The sequence below is a fragment of the Telopea speciosissima genome, chromosome 6 (assembly GCF_018873765.1).
Source record: "Telopea speciosissima isolate NSW1024214 ecotype Mountain lineage chromosome 6, Tspe_v1, whole genome shotgun sequence".
NCBI classification, from domain to species: Eukaryota; Viridiplantae; Streptophyta; class Magnoliopsida; order Proteales; family Proteaceae; genus Telopea; species Telopea speciosissima.
The window spans coordinates 60,808,225-60,828,017 of NC_057921.1; the positions used below are offsets into that span (position 1 = coordinate 60,808,225).

The 19,793-nt window shown below is 38.1% G+C and overlaps 2 protein-coding genes across 2 annotated transcripts; both read right to left on the minus strand.

Annotated features, from left to right (window-relative positions):
* Positions 1-5,824: 5,824 nt before the first annotated feature.
* Positions 5,825-11,109, minus strand: LOC122666277 (subtilisin-like protease SBT4.14). Its single transcript, XM_043862459.1, has 11 exons — positions 10,971-11,109; positions 10,783-10,874; positions 10,574-10,671; positions 10,354-10,497; positions 10,167-10,272; positions 8,963-9,476; positions 8,773-8,873; positions 8,184-8,408; positions 7,961-8,069; positions 7,652-7,865; positions 5,825-6,363 (listed from the first exon to the last, which is right to left on the minus strand). The coding sequence occupies exons 1-11, from the start codon at positions 11,058-11,060 to the stop codon at positions 5,825-5,827; spliced, it is 2,232 nt and encodes a 743-aa protein (XP_043718394.1). The 5' UTR covers positions 11,061-11,109.
* Positions 11,110-13,389: 2,280 nt separating this feature from the next.
* On the minus strand, positions 13,390-19,160 carry LOC122666278 (homeobox protein HD1-like). Its single transcript, XM_043862460.1, has 5 exons — positions 18,782-19,160; positions 18,555-18,675; positions 15,331-15,524; positions 15,086-15,217; positions 13,390-14,221 (listed from the first exon to the last, which is right to left on the minus strand). The coding sequence occupies exons 1-5, from the start codon at positions 19,118-19,120 to the stop codon at positions 14,081-14,083; spliced, it is 927 nt and encodes a 308-aa protein (XP_043718395.1). The 5' UTR covers positions 19,121-19,160; the 3' UTR covers positions 13,390-14,080.
* Positions 19,161-19,793: the final 633 nt, after the last annotated feature.

A 19,793-nucleotide genomic window follows, 5' to 3' on the forward strand; every position in this document is an offset into this window, starting at 1 on the left:
TGACTTTTTGGCGGTGGGTAAGGATTAGATTGCTGGGTTTGATAATACGAGGAGTTGTACTCGAAATTGGCATGGTATTGGAGCCGAGGAGGAGAATGATGGGCAACAGGGGAGGGGGAGGAGGGTAATGGGGATTGGCAGATGAGTATGGATAGGGAAACGGTGCAGGGTGAGAGGGAGGGGGTAATGGTAGTCCAAGGGTCCAAAGTGACTGTGATACACCGGCGGTGGCTGCTGCAGAGGTTGTTGGTATGAAAAGGAATATAAGGAGGAGAAGGTGATGCAGAAGGCGGGTAAGAATCTGAATTTGGAGGTGGATGAGGGTATCTAAAGGGATTGTGGTACGAATATAGACTGCAATTTGCCATTAAAATAAACAAATTGAAGAACTAATGAATTGTCAACACCAATAAGCGCTTGATAGAGAGAGAATACCAGGCAACAGGCAGGCTTCAGTCTTGAGTCTTGACCAGGCAACAGGCGGGCTTCAACTCTTCAAGACTGGTTGAACTTGAGAAGGAAAGATGAGGAGAGAGAAAGGTTCGGGACTTGGGAAGGAACCCACTTGCCGGCGGCTGGCATTATTGGTCTCGTCGTCACGAATGACGAAACCTGAAAGGCGTCAGCAGAAAATGGCAAACGCCAGCGTTTCTTCTCTTTAACGTATCAGAGCAGCACAGTTATAACACTGAATCGGAGATCGAATAGGTCCTGACGATTCCTGCGGAATTAGTCCGAAGAAGGCAAGAACTTTAGAATTGGCTTTTAGATCTGAAAACTCAGCTATGTTAAAAAAAAATTTCGGTATGAATCTACCGAATTAGCCAAGACGATTCTGTTTCTAATCAATGGATTCACCAATTCAATTTTCGTTTTTTTTTTAAATCCATCGTTACTTCTTGGAGAATTAGATAATTTAGATTGACCAAAAATATTTTTCTTTGCCTAAACAATTAACAGGGAATGGTTGAAGAGTACACATTATTAAAACTGATGTTAATGTAGATGACTTTTGGAATGGTAGCCGTCCTCGTTGAATGATTCCAAAATCCAGCATTCCAACTACCTATGGTGCCGACCCAGGTAGTTATTACCAGTAGAGTTGAGGATTCCCACTACCATGTAGGCATGTACCGATCCCGGTGACTACGTTTGGTTGGAAGGGAAACTACAAGGCTAGAGGAATGCAAATATGAGAGGATCTGGCTCTCTTCCATTGGGGCCCCTATGAAATGACCATACACCCTGGTTTTGCTGGGCTGGATTCTCCAGCTCCTGCCACGGTTGGAGGAGAGTCAAATTGAATATGAAGTGCGACAAAATGGTATTGTATATTCAAGGCAATGAGGTCATTTCGTGTAAGGAAAAGAGAGACAGACACAAATATATTAGAGATAGTGAGGTCATTTCGTGTGAGGAGGAGAGAGACAGTACCTTGCCTTAACGGTTCGAAGAATCTTTACACATTTTATTAATTAAAAAAAGGCAAGAGAATGTTGTCTGATCACGTGGCCTCTACACCAGTGTCGAGGCCTATGAGAGCCCGCACATGGGCATCAACATGGATGATTTTTAATTCATGAGAAGTAGGGTGGTAATTTTGCGGGCTCTTGTATTTGAGCATCATAGCCACATGATCAGACAATGTGTTTTCCCCTATAAAAAAAATATCAAATGGTTGTTTGTAAAATATAAATAGACTGAAAAAATAAAATCATGTAATGTTTGTTTAGCATTGTAAAGGAATTAATGAGTAGAACCATAAGAACAATTTATTTTGAAATGTTTACATCCAATTTGGGTGAACAATTGTCAATCCAAAATCTGAAAATAAATTGACTAGATAAAATTTCCATCTATAAAGAAAAGCATGTGATGAAAATAAAGTTTTATATTCACATGGAAATAAATGGAGACTAGGTAAACTCAAACTCGTGAAGAAGGTTGATGATTGGTTGCCATTGAACTTTATATGTATTCAAGGACCACTCCCATATAAATGGGAAGCCAATGCAAGTGGATTTCAGACTTTTCAATGACTTAAAGTTTTTATAAAGGGATTTTTTTATTGGCATCCATTAAAATATCAAATAATTTGTAGTTTTAATTTTTCTTCTTTTTTGTATTATATGTTTAAAATTTTATCATTTTATATATGTATTTAAAAAATAAATGTGCAAGACAATGATAGTTGTTGAAAATAATATAATAATAAAGCATTTTTAAATAATTTTAAAAACTTTCTTCTAACTTGACATAAAGAACTTTTAGGAATAAATCAAGGAATTATCAAAAGAAGATTAAATGTTCCAAATAGCCCGGTAGAGCCGTAGAAGCATCATCATTTAGAATCTCATATAGTCTCCTTTAGATGATGAGTGCAATCCCAAGTATTTGAACCTAGCTAGTCACCCGTTTCTTTTATTTGTTCTTAGGTTAAGAGATTCATGTTTGATCGCGTGGCCCCTACACTAGTGTGGGCCAATGAGAACATGTGTAAGGACATCAATATTTATGAGATTTTTTAGTTTATGGGGGATGAAGTGTTTAATTTGCATACTCCTGTATCCGGGTGCAGGATGCTCGTGACTAGGCAGCATTTTGATTACATTATCACTTGGACTAAATCAAAGAGAATACTCTCTCTCTCTGTCTTTATCTCTTATGGAGGGGAGGCAAGGTATTTATTATCGGATATTTTCATAGGAGTATCATACACGGATTATAATACTATTAAACATAATTATGATGTTAATATCATTGTATAGCACAAGACGTTTTCATTATGAAGTAAAACAAATTCATCATGATGACAGCTCAATATAATCAAACATGATTATAAAAAGCAAAATCAATTTAATTCATTTGACCCTAACTTCTGCATTAGTAGTAGAGGCCCTCGACTTGCAACACAGATCTTCTACGGCGCACTGCCCTGTCATGCCTATGCTGCGCAGACACAGGGTCACGCGCAATGACTGCCTTTATTTGGACAAGGCACTCGGGTAGGAGTAAGGCGATCAATGCACACCGCCTTGTGTCTGCGCAGCATGGCAGGACAGGCAGCCCACGGCGTAGAACATCTAGATCCCTCGACTTGCCTCTTGGTCCTCAAAAGGCAAAGGAAGAACTCTTGTAAAAAGTCTCTTGTGTCAGATCCACATCCTCTACTTCCATCGATAGTACTTCCATCCTACTTCCAAGACTTCTCAGCGCGCCACGTGTCTTTTTGACCATCCAACGGCCTGTATTGAATTCAAAATTTTGTTGAAAAAAATCTGATGAGACCTGTTTGAACCACCTTAAACCCCAAAACAAACTCACCCGACCGGTTTTAAACACATCCTTAACCCAATCCCTACCATAATCTAACCCATTGTCTCTCCTCTATCACTCTTCCCCATCCCTCCCTGCCTGGTGTCTCTTTCTTTCTTTTTCTCTGTAGAACACGTCACACCTGCAACTCCGGAAAGGCTCTTCGTCTTCAACCTTGGGAACCCTATTGGCGGAAAACTCAAAATTAATTTCGAGAGAAGAAATCACTTTATTTTATCTCCTACAGATTCGAACCTTCAGGATAAGGCTTCTGACCCATAGCCCTATGGATTCCAGCAAGAAATCAATTGATTCAACAGTTTTAAGACTAATAGAACTTTTCTGAAACATGAACCAGCGGGAGTTGCAGGTTCAGATATGGATCCAGATGGATATCTCACAGCAAGAATGAAACTAAGGGAAGGAAACCTAAGGTTCATATCGCCCTAGGATGTGGATCTTATGCCCAAAATAGGAGGGAGAAAGAATAAGATGCAAGGGAGAACAGCCACCAAATTGAGAGTGCAAGTATCACAAGACCCACCATCATTTTTCAAGGTTCACATTCTATGAGATTATCTGTGATTTTGTCTTATGTCTTATGTCATCGTTTTTCCTTCTCATAGTATTTGATATACAAGCTATGTATAGAAGTATAAAGGAGAGATATTCAACTACTCTGAAATCAATTAAAAAAATGGAAAAGGAAAACTAATACAAAGAATACAAATCTCCCTCTTCGTCTCCCTCTGTCAAAACATAAATCCAGAACATGAGACAAATTCTTTCTAGTTTCTGCTCCTCTCAAATTCTTTTTTTTCCCTTTTTAAACAGTCTCATTTTTTTGGTATTTTTTACAACTCTGAGCGGTTACTGACTCAGCCATGGTTTTCGTAGCTTTAAACTTAGATTTAAGACAATTTTGGTAATTGGTTCTCGTTTGTTTGTTTTGTGTCTTCCAACTCTATCTTTGTCGTTGGAGTAGAACACCACCGTCACACCTGCAACTCCAGGTGGAATACCAAATGAATTTTTCTTTATCTAAGCCATCAGCTGATATCTAACCAAACACTTATGCCCATCCTAAAACCTGACAGTGTTGCTCTGAGTTTCTGGAAGAAAAGAAGAAAAGAGTAGCAGAGCAGATGGCGTTAGATCGCCATGGCCATGAACGATTGCAAGAAGACTCTAAGTTTTTCAGAGGAAGAGGAGATCTTCATTCGATGGAGTTGCTTTGAGTTTTTCGGAAGAAGAAGAGGATAAATTCTTATTTGAGGGAAGATGGGTTTGGGGTTTGGTTTGGGTGAGTTTGAGCCGGTTGGGTTGGGTTGTTTAGGGGTTTAAGGTTTGGTTCAAAGGTCTCATCAGGTTTTGAAAAGAATTTTGAATTTTTTTGAATTGTTTCACTTCTAGAACGTTGGATGGCTGTCAGACCACGTGGCGTGATGTGAAGGCTTGGAAGTAGGATGGAAGTACTATAATGGAAGTAGAGGATGTGTTATTGTAATAAATTTTCTTCCCTTGGAGATGAATAAAATAATGCCCCTCTATTAGGTTTTTGCATTAAAAAATAAAATAAAATAAAGACAGAGTGACTGAAATGGACTTTTTGTATTCGGGTTATTCTAAAACAAAGAATTTTGTTTGCAATATGGATTTAAAAAGGAAGTGCTCGTTTTTAAGGTAGCCAAACTGGAAATGTAAACAAATTGGTCAATCAGTCTTAATCATTTGGGCTGTCTTAAGTTTGCGGATCGATTAACTGACCGGTCTTTGGCATACATTTTGATATAGGACAAGATTAATTAGACTTTAATCTGCCCAAAATAGTCAAGTTTGTGCATTTAATCCTGAAAGTCTAATCGGATTAATAGAAGATTAACTGATTAATTAATTAGTCTTCATCCTCAAATCGAGACTAATTACTAGATGGGTTGGCCCATCATTGTCTTAAGGAAGTTTATCCTCTCAACTACAGTGCACTGTTAAGAATCCAACAGTCCACCCAACACTTGAGATTGAGGATAAAAAGACATCACTGCCTATGTTTTTACGGTTGAATTCTTAAGTGTGGTGCACTGCACTTGAGAGGATGAAAATCCTTGCCTTGTCTTAAGCAAATAGCTTAGTTGCTAGGGCTAGGGTTTGACACACTTATCTATTGTTGATAACTGCTAGGGGTCCAATTTGTGCCAGAAAAACCCAAATTCATTGAACCCCACTCAACTTTTTTGGGAACATGGGCTGGGATTACTCAACGCAATTAGATCCTTTTATGGTTCAAGAAAACACTAGTGTCGTGTAGCCCCTACACCAACATGGTAACCAATGAATGTGCTTGCAGAGACATTGGTTTGGATGCGATTTTCGATTTACTGGGGACTGAACGGTTTTTTCGCACTTTATCATAAAAAATGACCCAATTGAAAATTTTCTGGTGAGGATACAAAGAGAGACTCTAAGTCTAAACATCTATTCCATAGTATGATTGTTGTTTCCTCTGTTCCCTCTATGGTGCATATAAAATAACAATGGGGCTTCTTACAGTGTAATGAGAGCTTCTCCACAGTAGCTCACCTGATCTCATTTGCACATTAGCCATGCGCTTGGCTTTCACCATCACTGCAAAGCTCCTTTTCTGTACTGTACTAGTGAAGGAGAGAGTTGCAGGTCTCACAGTGATCTCAACACCTTTGGGTGCTCTAATGGTTGCATTGTACACTGACTCAACAGGACCCACGTTTGTGACTCTCCTCCTGAAAACTACAGTTGTTTCAGCTCTGTTCATGGAAGTGGTCAGTTGCATGGTTGGATAGTTGAGACCATCCCTTCCCTTTGCAGGAGGCAAAGAAGAACAATTTACGTACTTTGAACCAACCAAGAAGCCCAAGGAGGAGCCATTGTAACCCTCACGACAGAGGAACTGAGTGTACGACAACTGATCCATGTCATACACTAAACCCGGATGGATAGCTCGAAGTGGGTTCACCTGGCCGGCACCATATGCGAACTCCGCATCATTGTTGATACGAGGACTTAGCTGTTTGGCTGTAAACATGAAGAATAAAGCATATATAGATTCATGAGAACGACGTCCAAGAACTATAGATTCAATTCGACCCAGATCTCCTACTGCCCAGCTGCCCGTAGCAGCCTGTGCGACGTGACCAGGCTGCATGCACAATGACCGCTTTACCCCTGCTTGGGCAAGGTGTTGGGCAGGGGGTAAGATGGTCGTTGCGGCGTGCGCAGCCCAGTCTGCGCCGCACAGGCTGCTACAGGCAGCTGGGCCGTAGACGATCTGCATTGAGATTCAATTAGAGGTTGATCATGGTTTTGAATGTAATGTTTTCATCATGTATGGACTGACATTCACTCCTTGTATGTGTATGGATTAGTAGATGAGTGTTCACTGATAGGTTTGGTTGGATGAAGCCCAATTAAGTAGGTGGTCTCCTTAATAGTTAATAGGTAATGAGTTTTCCGATTAACCCGCGGTAATATATAAAACTTGTTTCATGTGTGGATCTAGTAACAATTGAGCTCAGCATAGGAGAAGCATAATTATTTGTTTAATTTGACAAGATTGGTACGGACCTCCTAATCTACATATAATGATAGCAATGCTTATTAGTTTGTTAATCCTAACGATAGATGGAGAATAGGGGTAAAAGAGGGCTGAGTTGAGTTGGGCCGGGTTTTTTTAAAACCCTAGCCCAACCTTGAGTTCTCTTAGCTCAACTCAAGTCCAACCCGGCCTTAGGTCAGGCTGAGATATCTCAGTCCAGCCCATCCTGGCCTTGATTGACCCTGATTGGGCCGCGTTAGGCCGAGTTAGCCTTGAGTTTTGCTAGGGCCTGATTGGCCCTGACTTGCCTTGCTTTTTTGCCATTTATGTCATCCCATGCATTAAAAAAATGAGACATATGTGATTAGGTATTGGTTTGTTTTATACTCAATTGACTATTATACTTTTCTTTGGGTTAAAAAACTTAGCCCAATCTTAAAATGGTAAATATTTTCGTTCAATTGATAATTAGCCTTTTTTGTTTTGGTTCAAGGTGCACTCGGGCTGAAAGGGCCAAACTTACACCCCTAAAAGAGAGACAACGACTATTAAAAATTCTTCGTTACACGCTATGAATCTAGGTATGAGTTTCTTATGGAATCTATTAAGTAATTTATCTTGTTCAATGATTCAACATGTTGAACTTATAAATTATTCTAACATTGAAGATCAGATTGGCAGATTAAACTGCTTTAGTTGTTTATAGAAGAGGGTTCTTATCTTCTTTAAGGATTATATTAAAGAGATTAAAGTACTTCATTAGCTTACCAGTGGTAATAATGGCAGATTTGATAGCAGCCGGTGACCAATTAGGATGGAATGACTTTATATAAGCAGCTACACCAGCAACATGAGGACAAGCCATGGATGTACCGGACATGATCGTGAATTTTGAGTATTGGGTATCACCCTGAAGTCCAGTAAGGGACTTGAGAAGGGTATAAGAAGCCAAGATGTCGACGCCAGGTGCAACAATGTCCGGCTATTTCGCGACACCAGAACACAAGAAATCACCACAGAGATTAAAAGGCAAGTCTATCAGAAAGTATCAAGGACAAGGTTTTTCGAGTTGGTCACCTTGAGAATGTATGTGGATGCAGGATTAGGCCCACGAGATGAAAATGAAGCCACAAAAGGGGCTGGAACATTAACTTCTTGGGTCCTAGATATTACTGCTGATGGTGATCTGCATTGGTAGGACAAATAACAAATACCATAAGAATTACTATTCAAAAAATATATATATATATATATTTCAGATTTAGCAATTTGATTGGATTGATTGGATCCAGAGAGTTACCTTGTTGAGTTTATATAATCAATGATAGCTTGGCCGGTGCTTGAAGTCACTACAGTTCCTGGTGCCATGAAAATTTGAGCAGTATCAGAGTTAGCATCGCTTTCTACGACGGTGCCAACTCCACCGGCGTATTTAACGACGGAATCAACGCCCCACATCATCAGCTCGCAGTAGACTATCTTTCCCTTCACCTTTGAATGGTCTAAGGATCCCTCTATACAATACCTATAATCCATGTTGAATGTTTTTGTTAGTTTCTTCTTGTTGGGTTTCACGCGGAAGGTGGAAGTAATAATCTCACATCCAACGTGAGCAGTCGATGTAAAGACTTAAGACCCATTTATTGATAAGGCTTAATTGTTGTGGTGAGTTTCGATCGGTCAATGACATGTACCGTCTTGGGACTTGTCCGAGCTCATTTTGAATTATTGGACCTATGACGCTCAAGATTCCAAATGATCTCGGATTAGGTCCCAAGAACGGTACATGTCATTGATCTCGATCTAGACTCTGGCCTCTTTTCAACTCCTAACTTTTAAGGATGAGTTCTATCTAAATCCCTAACAAGTGAATTGTATCAGACATGTACCTTGCACTGCTGGCAGAGTTTGTGCGATTGTCGCCTGCATTAGCCCCAACGACAAGGGGATAAAGTGTTTGTTTTGGAGAGAAGTTGTTCACACCAAGTCCCTGCAACGTTTATTAAGAGCTCAATGAGTCAACTCGTACTTCTTCGGAGTTAGCTTGACTCTATATATTACTTGGTGCAAAAGACTTACAGAGAATGTCTTCCCATTGCCCAACATGAATTTGCTCCTAAATTGTCGATTCGTGCCGCTTGCACCGACCGTAAGAATCCATGGTGCATGATTTTCTACGGTACCCGGTTCTGGTCCGCTGTTGCCGGCAGAGGCAGCGGTGATGATCCCTTTCTTCATGGCGTGGAAGGATCCGATTGCAATGGAATCATTTAAGTAGCCAATGGTTCCACCGCCAATGGAAATGGAAATGACATCAACACCGTCTGATATTGCCTTATCGAATGCGGCTAGAAGGTCCATATCTGCGCATCCAGTGCTTTCCCAACACACCTTGTACACTGCAATCCTTGCAGAGGGCACGGCTCCACGTGATGTTCCCTTTGCAAGCCCATAGAGACTGGCACCTTCTACTAGATTTCCTGCAAGTGTGGATGATGTATGAGTGCCATGGCCGTCCACGTCGATTGGAGCTAAGATGTCTTCTGGGTCGGAGCTGCCATCAAGCTTGAAGAATCTTGCTCCTATGATCTTACTGCAAACACCCAATTTGCAACCAACCTATCAGTTAGACGCATCTATGAATTTAAATCGGAATGAAAAGTATCAATTCTAGTTTGATAATCTTGAAAGCAACACAAATAAATATCATCTCTTTAACGGCTAACTTTTAAGGATGAATTCTATTCAAATTCCTAACAAGACACATGGAAAGTTACTTAAGGACGGCCCAAATTCTAGAAGATTAGATTTGAATCTTGCATGACATTTTGCTGCTAGTGCAGCCAAAGAAATGAAATCTTATAGGGTATTTTAAAAAATACAAAAACCTAGGAGAGTATTTGTGAATCCAAAGGGAAATTAAATTGTTCAATTTCTTTGGTTGTGAGCCCGGGTAACTGGAAAGTTACTACAATCCAGTAACAAAAAAAAAAAATTTCTTAAATTTTGTGAACTGATAGACCTCAAGGTTTTCAGATAACTTATCAAAGTTTTAGCTCAAACGGAGTTGTCAAGTGACAAAATAATGACCTTAAAATAGGGATTACAAGAGGATATACATGGCACACATAGATGGATAAGAAACAGAATTGCCACACCTTCCGTGGCTAAAATTAGTATCAGGTTAGCTTGTCTAAATCAACTTTTGACATCATAATCTTGGATTAATCAAGAGGATAAAGAAGAAAGAATAAGAGGAAGTAACTGCAAGATTGATCATTACTTGTTGCATCCAGAGAAATTAGCATATCGGGGACAAGTGCCCTTCCATTTTGCCGGCGGAGGTCCGAATCCCTTATCGCTGAAGCTCTCAGAATCCGGAGTTATCCCTGTTCATCCAAGTGATCATTAATAGTTGTACACATATAAATTCAGAATGAGATTAAGATAAAGAATAGCTGTTTAATTACCAGTATCCAATAAACCCACAATTATGTCACTCTCCATCTTCAAATTTCTTTTTACAGTCAAAGGTAATCCAATAAAATCCCATGAATTTGTTGTCCGAAGCTTGTGATAACGATTAGGAAATACAGAAATCACCCCATCCATACCTAAACAAAACCTCATAAATTAATCAAACTTAATGGGACTAATGAAAGTATTTGGATGGTTAGTAACTAAACGCACTCAACAACTGGTTGGCTTCATCTGGAGTTAGCTTTGCTGCAAATGCACTGAAGCTATTAGTATAGCTATGAACAATGGAGTCTGCAGCTTCACTGGTACTGTTCAGTATAAACCCATGGAGATACAAAACCCATTAGCAGATCTTAATGAAAATAAGTTTCAATTATGTATCAGTTCAAAGCTGAGAACAAGAACGATTGAATGGTCACCTTCCTTTCACTGATGAGAGAATATTTATATGTGACTGAACTGCATGTCTTCTCAAGCTAGGACGATCTCCCATGTAAACTATGTAAAAATTCTGCCCAATTCTCTATATTAGGTAACAGAGATCAAATAATCCAATTTTCCCAAAAAAAAACAGAGACAGAAAGAGAAGAAGAAAACTAAAAACTACCTTCTGCTTGTCACCATTGATGATGATGATATAACTTGCCAAGACAAGAAGGAGGAGATGAAAGGAGACTGTAGGTTTGTCTCTTCTCATTTTTCAGAGTAACAGAGTATCTATGAATTGAGCTTTGTCTTTGTTTTGGTGGTGGTGATGGTGGGGGTGGGGGTTGTTTACAGTATTAATAGATTGGAAGTCTTATAGTATTTCTAAGAAAGGAACAAACGTAAACTTCCTGCAAATTTCTAATGGTGAAGGGATTGGTTGGTGCAAAATCGTAAAAGAAACAAAAGGAGTAAAACCACAAAAAATCAGTTTTTTAAGAAACAGAATCCGCATATGTTGTGACATTGTCAAGGGCATATGTGGTTAAGGATTTCTTTGTTAGAGAAACAATGGGGGAGGGAGGGAACATTTCCACTTTCTCCTGCATTCTTGTGATGCCATAAGAGTGGAATTGGGAGATTTGTATATGGATTTGTAGCCCAAGCATAAATGAACCTTGACGGCTTGGTCCAATTGGTTAATCCATCCTTAATCACTGATTGTATGGGGAAAATTAGGAATGTTTGTACGTGTCTCCCTCAAAGGAGTATTATTATTATTATTATTTTGGTAATTAGGAGTATTATTCACTTTAAAGGAACAATTAACGTGTAAAAGAACAGAATTTAACACAAAAAAAAAAAATCATAAGGATAAAGGAACCCCTGAAGAGAGATGAACACTAATAATATTTTAACTAGTCTTGTAAATGATTTACCACTTTTTGATTATCCTATCATGTCCATTTAGGGTTTACTTGAATTCTAATATAACACTCCCTTAAACTTCAAGATAAGTTAACCTTGTAATTTCTTCAAGGACTAATGGAATTACTTGTTAAAATTTTGCAACAGTGGATATGCCATCTGGGACTTCTCCTAGGGGTGGATCTGATGATTATGCTGATCACAAGCCAGTGAGGGTCAGGATTGGGCCAGCCCAGGTCAGATTGATCGAACCTGGTACTACATGGTCAGTCAGGACCCGCAACACAACTCGAGCTCGATAGAAAAGGGATTGAAAAAAAGGGTGTACCTACCCGGCCTTACCCTTGCTTTGTGGAGAAGTTGTTTCCGAAAAAAGGATTGAGTTTTTCTTAAATCTTGGTGAAGAATTCTTTCATTGATGACCATCATTGTTCTTGGATAAAAGTCGGTTAACCTTTTGGGATTGGTTTGTGGTTTGTGTGATTACACTTTCATTAAAAAAAAAAAATCATTGTTCTTGGATAAGTGTCAAGAATGGTATAGTGATGACCTTAGATTCATGGTGAACCCTTCATCATGGGTGAAAGAAAACTTTCCCCCCACCAAAAAAAAATAAAGTGGAATATAATTTCTTTCATTAATTGTTTTGTGGGAAAAGTTATGGTCAAAGTTGAAGTGGAGATCTTTTTCACTCCCTCTCACATAAAGAGAGCCGTGGGGTCTACATTGACACACTCTCTCCTCGAGAAACCTCAGCCCTTGTAATAAGTAGAAAAAAAAGAGAAAATGTAGGGATAAACATGTTTTGTTGTAATAAATAGAAAAAGTAAGGAAAAGTTAACTGTTTAGGAGAAAGCAAATCCCTGAAAAATGCGTCACACCTATTACATGAGAAAACAAAGGTAAGTGGGAATTTTATTTTTCTTTTTGTATGAAAAAGCAATCAGCTTTAATGAATGATACAAAACTAATTAAAGATAAAGTTTCTCAGAGCTCAGGTCTGGGGTGGTGCTTCGATGTCTCTGTTAGTGGGTCTGAGCAGTAAATTTTTATTTCCAAGTCCTCTAATGCTGTTACCTTGTTAACAATTTAAGAGTTAGCATGTAACAGTGAACTTTATTACTATCTTATCATAATGTGTTCTCCATTTGTGGATTACATGAACACTGAATGTGAATTGTGAAATTACTAGTTTTCAGTTTCTTACTGATTACTTATGTCTAGAAAGAAGCATTCTTGCTTTTATCTGGGTTGCCTAGTTTGGGCAGTAATGTAGAATAGCTTGTTCCAACCCAGTTGAATGTGTATGCACTTTGCTGAGTTGTGGATTACAGATGGTGAAATTGGAGTCTTCTCTGTTCATGGCAACTACCAGTTCCAGAAATGATTGAACGAATTACAAACATGGAAGCCTTGATATGTGCATTGCTTCAATTAACCTTGATGCTAAAGCTTACCATCCCAAAATTTTTCAGAGAGTACAATTCCCAAATCTTCAAAATATTCACAACCCTATCATTGAGAACTCTCTAGTAGATCTGCTCCTTTTTTATCTGTGACTCACATCATCAATTCAGATGGTGTTACAAGTTTTACGGAGATCACTTGTATTTCATTCAATTCGATGACCACATTGCACAACAAAAGAAAGGAATTATTCATGTGCTATTTCACTCGTACAAGAATTTTTGAAACTTCTAAACATTACAGATGAATGAACTTAAATCATAAGGGAAGTCTGCAATTTATGATAAAATTAGCTTTCTGAAATACCAGATAAGCAAATTCCAGAGTCTTGATACTAGCATGAAAGTCGACTTAATTCACACACACACAAAAAGAACCTTGCAAGGCAATACATTTGGTCATCAAACTTAATCTCCATCAACCAGAACCATCATATTATGATTTCCATTCTCAGTCCCCAACCCCCCAAACTTTCTCATACTCCAAGAAAAATATCATGCAATCTCAAATTTCAACTGTGAATTGGCCCTGTTTCACATATTTGATATACCCTTCAGAAAGTGGACTGCTGCTTCAGGTATTACTTATGGTTCCCTTCTGTAGTGTTCAGGGAAACAGAGACCATCCGATGGTTGGAAGTATCTGAGGCAATGATTGGACTCGTTGTCAAACAATGTGATGGAAAACAAACAACAGCTGTTACATACATATAACACATACATTAAATGCTTATAATGCATTCCTAATTTTAAAACTTCTCTAACTGCCACCCTTCTTCCCCCAGCTGATGGAGTTTTTTGGATAGAATCAGCTACCAATGAATTTACATAACATCTATTTTCTTGTAAAATATGTTTCCGGTTCCTCCATAAGCCAGAGCAGGTACAATTCATCGGTCTACCTTTTGCGTTTGGACTTTAAAGAGGTCATTGATTGAGAGTTAGTGTGCCAGTTGCGCTTTCTTTGGTTGATGAACCAGTTGTTAATTTGTTTAAGTTGCAAGCCCGTCTCCTCCACAAGTTTTGCCTTGTCATCCTCCTGTAAATATACAGTTACATGCTTATTCACAGATAGTGAACATGGAAATTTGATTATAAAGAAAGAGAACGCTAAGCCTTATTTTATTCATCTATAACAAGCAATTATTGAGCCAATAGATAGTAAAAAGTTCCAAATATGGAGGAGCATTTTGACAAACAATGAAATGATTATTGTGGTTTTAAAGAAACTAAGAATGACTTTATTGGAAGTGAAGAGTGGCTACTCCTGTTGGCATGTAGCCCTATATTGTTGAAAGAAAATGGTTCTTGTCAGATGAATCTAGTTTTTCATTTTCCAGAATTGATGTTGCTGAGTGCCAGAGTGCTATTGATTTTATTTCTTCAGTGGTTTCAATAGGACTCAACTTATTAATTAAACATTTTGGTGTTTTGATGTTAATAAACTGAACTTAACTGCAGAAAGTGTCTGGTTCCTCCTCCTGGCAATAAATTTATTCCTACAAGCTTCGCATAAGTATGTGATTAGCATTCATTTTCCCCCGGTCATTGCAATTCTGAATAATATACTAGAGTCAGATTTGATGTTCTATTTCTTGAGCAAGATTCAAATGAAGGGCTTCAAGAAAATAGGCATATGGTAAATATTTTAAATCTATGACTCTCTCCAGATTTAGGAACAATGCCTTGCTTAATGTGTGGTTTGCTTCAAACTTCTGAAGCCCTAACCCTTTGATTTACAACTCTGCATGTTCTGAATAATGAAAAGCTAATTAAACAATTTGAAGAACCTTTTACCAGTCTTAGTTTTAAATTTTCGACATGTTCAAGAGAGAATGTTTTATCAGAACTCAGCCACTATTGCACTATCAAGAGAATGTTAAAGGTATTAATGCCTGCTTACCGTAGGATAAGGCCACTTTGAGTGTTGTTGCCACCAATTTTTCAACACCGAAGTTGTATCACCAGGCAATTTTCCTGCTCTTCTTTTTCTTAGTATCTCTTCTCTTACATCTTCAATTCTTGACCTAAATCCCTGTAACCCAGTAAAAAGTATATTATGGTTCAGATTTACACTGTTTTCCTTAGAAGTCTTTATAGAAAACAAAAGAGTGGTTAAAACTTCCCACAGCAATTGCAGATCATTACCTGTTTCAGTTCAATCTTTAATTCCTGCCTAACTCTCTCCATAAGAGATCTTTCAGATTCTGTTGGAAGCAATGGACCAAATCCTGTCATGTCAAACGCATCAGGACCTGTTTGATCTAAACCACCACCATTCAAATGGATTTCATCTTCATCATCTGACATTGTTGCTCCTGTTCCTTCACCAAGAGTTGCTCCTGAATAGGCAAGTATATCCAGCTCTCAGATGATAAATTACCCAAAGATGATGGCCACTAAATCACTAAATTTGACTGTGTTTTATCTAGAAGATACCTTATCTATCTAACAGTTGGAATGACAAATCAACCATCTGTGTGACATTGGAGGGAACTTACAAGTAGAAATTGAAAGAACAAAGATATGGCCAACCATACTATGAAGAATTATATTTCATTCTAGATCCATGAAAGAGTTAAAAACCTGTTAACAACATTAAAAAGGAAAATGGTAATTAAGATGTAGACCTATCAACAAACCTGGACTTTAATGGATGCTCAAGAAGGCCATGGCGGCCTAGATTAGTAATTAACATGCTATATTAGCTTGTTAGTCTGGGAGCCTATTCCAAGTGCCAGCTTGATTTAGATATGGGTGTGCTGCAACTTGCCCATGGCATCCGAAATACTAGACAAGCTGAGTGCTATGTGGGCTAGGTTTAGAATCAGAACCCTTGTGTCGCATACACTACCATTTATATGATGTCTTCCTAACAAGCTTTTTAAATCTTAATATCATTACTTTTTAAGCAAAATGATGAATAAATTTTCACTTGTTCTTTCATTCATTCCAAAAATATATATTTGATAACTAAATAGCTAATATATTGTTAAATCAACTAAATATCTAAGTTCCTTTGTCTTATTTAAATATTTGAAGAGATTCTATGATTCAATTGTATTTTTAAAATGTGTTTGGTTTTTTCCCATTATTAATTTTGGTCCAAAATCCTCTTAATTTATAGGAGTGCCAAAAAAAAATCCGTAAAACCATTTATTGGAAAGTTTAAATGAGTAATTTGACATATATTTAAAACAAAATTTCAAAACAGCTAAGTCTCTTATATAAAAATAAAGTATTTTTTCTAAATTATAATAATGTAAAAGCTAAAACATAATTTAACCAAGGGGAAGGGATTCATGCACAGGGGATTCCACCCATCGACTTCGTTTTATAAGTGGGCAAGGATGTTTTGGTTTATTTCAGATGGGCATTTATGCCCATCTCACTGTATATGTGCACGGCCACACATGAAAACTTTCGCCTTTAAATAATTTAACAAAAATTTATCAATTTTTCTCAAGTAAAAATAATTTATACATGATTCTAAAAGTAAAGTTAAATTGATATTGAACACTTCAAGTAAGAAACAAAAGAAAATTCTAGAATGTACCGTATACTTTACATTTGTGAATATATGAAAATTTGTCTAACCCAGAAAAAAATATAAAAAAATTTGGAAATCAAATAACTAAAACTTTCAAGACCTTTGTTTTACAATTTCTAACTTGATTGAAATAAACTAAACAAGATTAATACAACTATCTTTGCATTAACTTGTGTTATTTTCTTAGAATTTAATTGCAAAAAAATTAGTAACCTTAAAAATACAACGAAGTATAAGAAAGAACCCCAAGTTCAATACCCTAATGTAAAATTTTGAATTTTAAAGAGAAATCAGAAGAAATGCCCAAAGTATGTATGCATATTTGTTTCAGGTTATTAAGGCACAAAAGTTAAAATACTAACCGTGACTTTCAATAGAAGTTTGCTACTTCAAATCCAAAAGCTAAGCAACATCTATGCATGTCACAGTTACTTAATTCCATAGTTTTTAAGGAGGTTTATAAATTGATTCCTAATGAACCATTTCCAAATTTATGAACCAAACCAAAGAATTGTGAGATCATCATAGCTTACATATGTGTAACTAAATTAGAAATCCACTGGAAAGCGAAAAGAGATAAAGAACAGAAGAATAGTGAAAATATTTTTCCTTAGGGCTGATCATGATCTTAGTTTACCCCTTAGTTAGAACTGCGAAACAAAATGACACTGAACAAAGGACGAGTTTTCCTTCAGCCATGGTGAATAGAGAATCTTCTTAGCCACAAGGTCGGACACTCAATTAAGAAAGAGTATTTCGGACCTTTGTCAATAGAGGCGGGAATTAATAATGAGATTCATTATTCCAGAAATCCAGTCATTGTGGATGAAGAGATTCTTTCCTCGGGTGGTGGGGCGGAAAACTCTCACCAGAAATAAGAAAAAAGCAACAAAAAAAAAGAAACAGCCTCTTTGGAAGCAGGGGTAAAGCTGCGTACATTTGACCTTCCCCAGACCCTGCTAAACGCGGGAGCCTTGTGCACTGGGTACGGCCTTTCTGTGTCTCTCTCTCTCCACCAATGAGTAGGCGATTATTGGAATATGGAAACACTAGGAATAATAAGGTGAAATACGTCCAATTTTATAATGCATAGATGCCTGCATTAAACGATTACACCACCCCCTTCCCGGGGGATATTACATATATTGCTAGGTTATCTATTTTGGATATTACATTACATCTCTCTATTTTGCTAGTGGAGAGAGAGAGAGAGAGAAAAGAATGATAAGCAGTTAGTGTAATTTATTTTCAATTTCATTTCTTTCTTTCTTTAAATGAATAAGATGTTATGAGCAGCATTACTGGTTTCTCAATCTCCGAAATAGCCATCTACTCTATGACCTTAAGACACCACAGTGATGAAGGTAAGAAGGAAATTTCCTAGCTCATCTAGAAACCCAGAAAAGAAATTTAAAAAGCTAATAATATTGGAATAAAAAAATACTGGTATTGCCACTCTGTCCCCCCCACCCCCATCCCAGTCCCCCACCCCCTTCCCCTTCCCCTTCCCCTTCCCCATCCCCAAAGGCTCATCTGCACGCCATCACCCAACTAAGTACTAACGTCTCATAACTGTAAGGTACAAATAAACTATCTGCAGGTGGTCCCATTTCACCCACATCTCTCACAGAAACACAATCTCAATCCTGACACTAAAGAAAGCCAAAAGCATCAAACATCAAAGTTCATTAATTGAAGCCAATAGAGATTAAAAATGAACGTCTGAAACAAAAACCCATGATTCCATGGGAACTTTTTCTCATCATCATCAACAACTACTTTAAACTCAAATTATTATTATTATTATCAGAGAGAGCAGTACCTGTAAGAGCTTGGAAGGATTGTTCGATTTCACGGCAAGCTATAACAGCCTCCATAGCATGGACTCGAACATGTTGTTGAAGTTGTTCTTTGAATGAGTACAACACCAACAGATATTGTTCCTGTAATATTAGTAAAAATAACATCAGATGAAAATAATGAACTCGAAACATTAGAAACAACAAAAGAAAAAAAAAAGTGTTTGTAGAGGAAGTGAAAGTGGTATACTAAGAAGTTGTCGAGGTCCCGTCTCTCATAGGGAGAGAAGGCATGTGATCGGTGATGATGATGGAAGGAAGAGTAAGAACGAAGGAGATTGTGAGCCTGACCAATCTGCATATCGATGAAAGGTAAATGGTCACTTGGAGTAGCTACACGAAGACACCCAACATGGGCAGCTAGAAGCTGTTCATAGAGCGGATGGGTAGCAATCGTCGCCTTGAGCTGCCGTTGTTGCTCGGCTGAAATCGCTAGCGACACCGACATGGGCACATCATCGTTTATTAATCCGGCCGTACCTGAACCACCGCTACCCACCAAGATACCCAACCCACTTGTTTCTTGCATTGCTCAGTCGCTCAAAACAAATCTCTCTCTCTCTCTCTCTCTCTGTTCCTCTGTGGTCTCTGTGAAAGAGTGATGGTGAAAGACTTGGAATGCAACAGAAGGGTCAAGAGAGAGCAATACTAGAACAAAACCCAGAAGAGAAATGGACTATAGAGAGGAGAATCATTACGGAACACAAAAGTTAGGTTGAGGACCACAAGCCCTTTATACTTGAGCGTGGTGGTGGTGTTTATGAGTGGAGAAAAAGAAGGCAGTTTTCCCGTTATTGGTGTTCACGAAATCAGATAGACCCGCATATAGGGATCCGAGACACACAACTTTCTGCAACACCTCTCTACCCATCTGCAGAATTCAACGTTTAATAGGTGTTCGACCTATTAGAATCGTTAATAAAACATGAAGAAGAACGCAAAGCGAAGAAATCTCAGACAAAGGTGTCTCTGTCTCTGAGCTCTGGTGTGGGCCTGTGGCCCCTGACAACTTTGATTGCTTTTTCTTTCTTTACCATTTATCTGTTCTATTATGTGTTTTCCTTATACATAACCTAAGCTATGTGGGGTTCCATTGATTAGGTTCATAAATGTGGGAATCAGAATTCAGAAGTGATGGGTTTCCTTTGTGTGGATGCTTTGTTCGATCCTTCCTTTTATCCTTTTTTTTTAAGTGATTGATG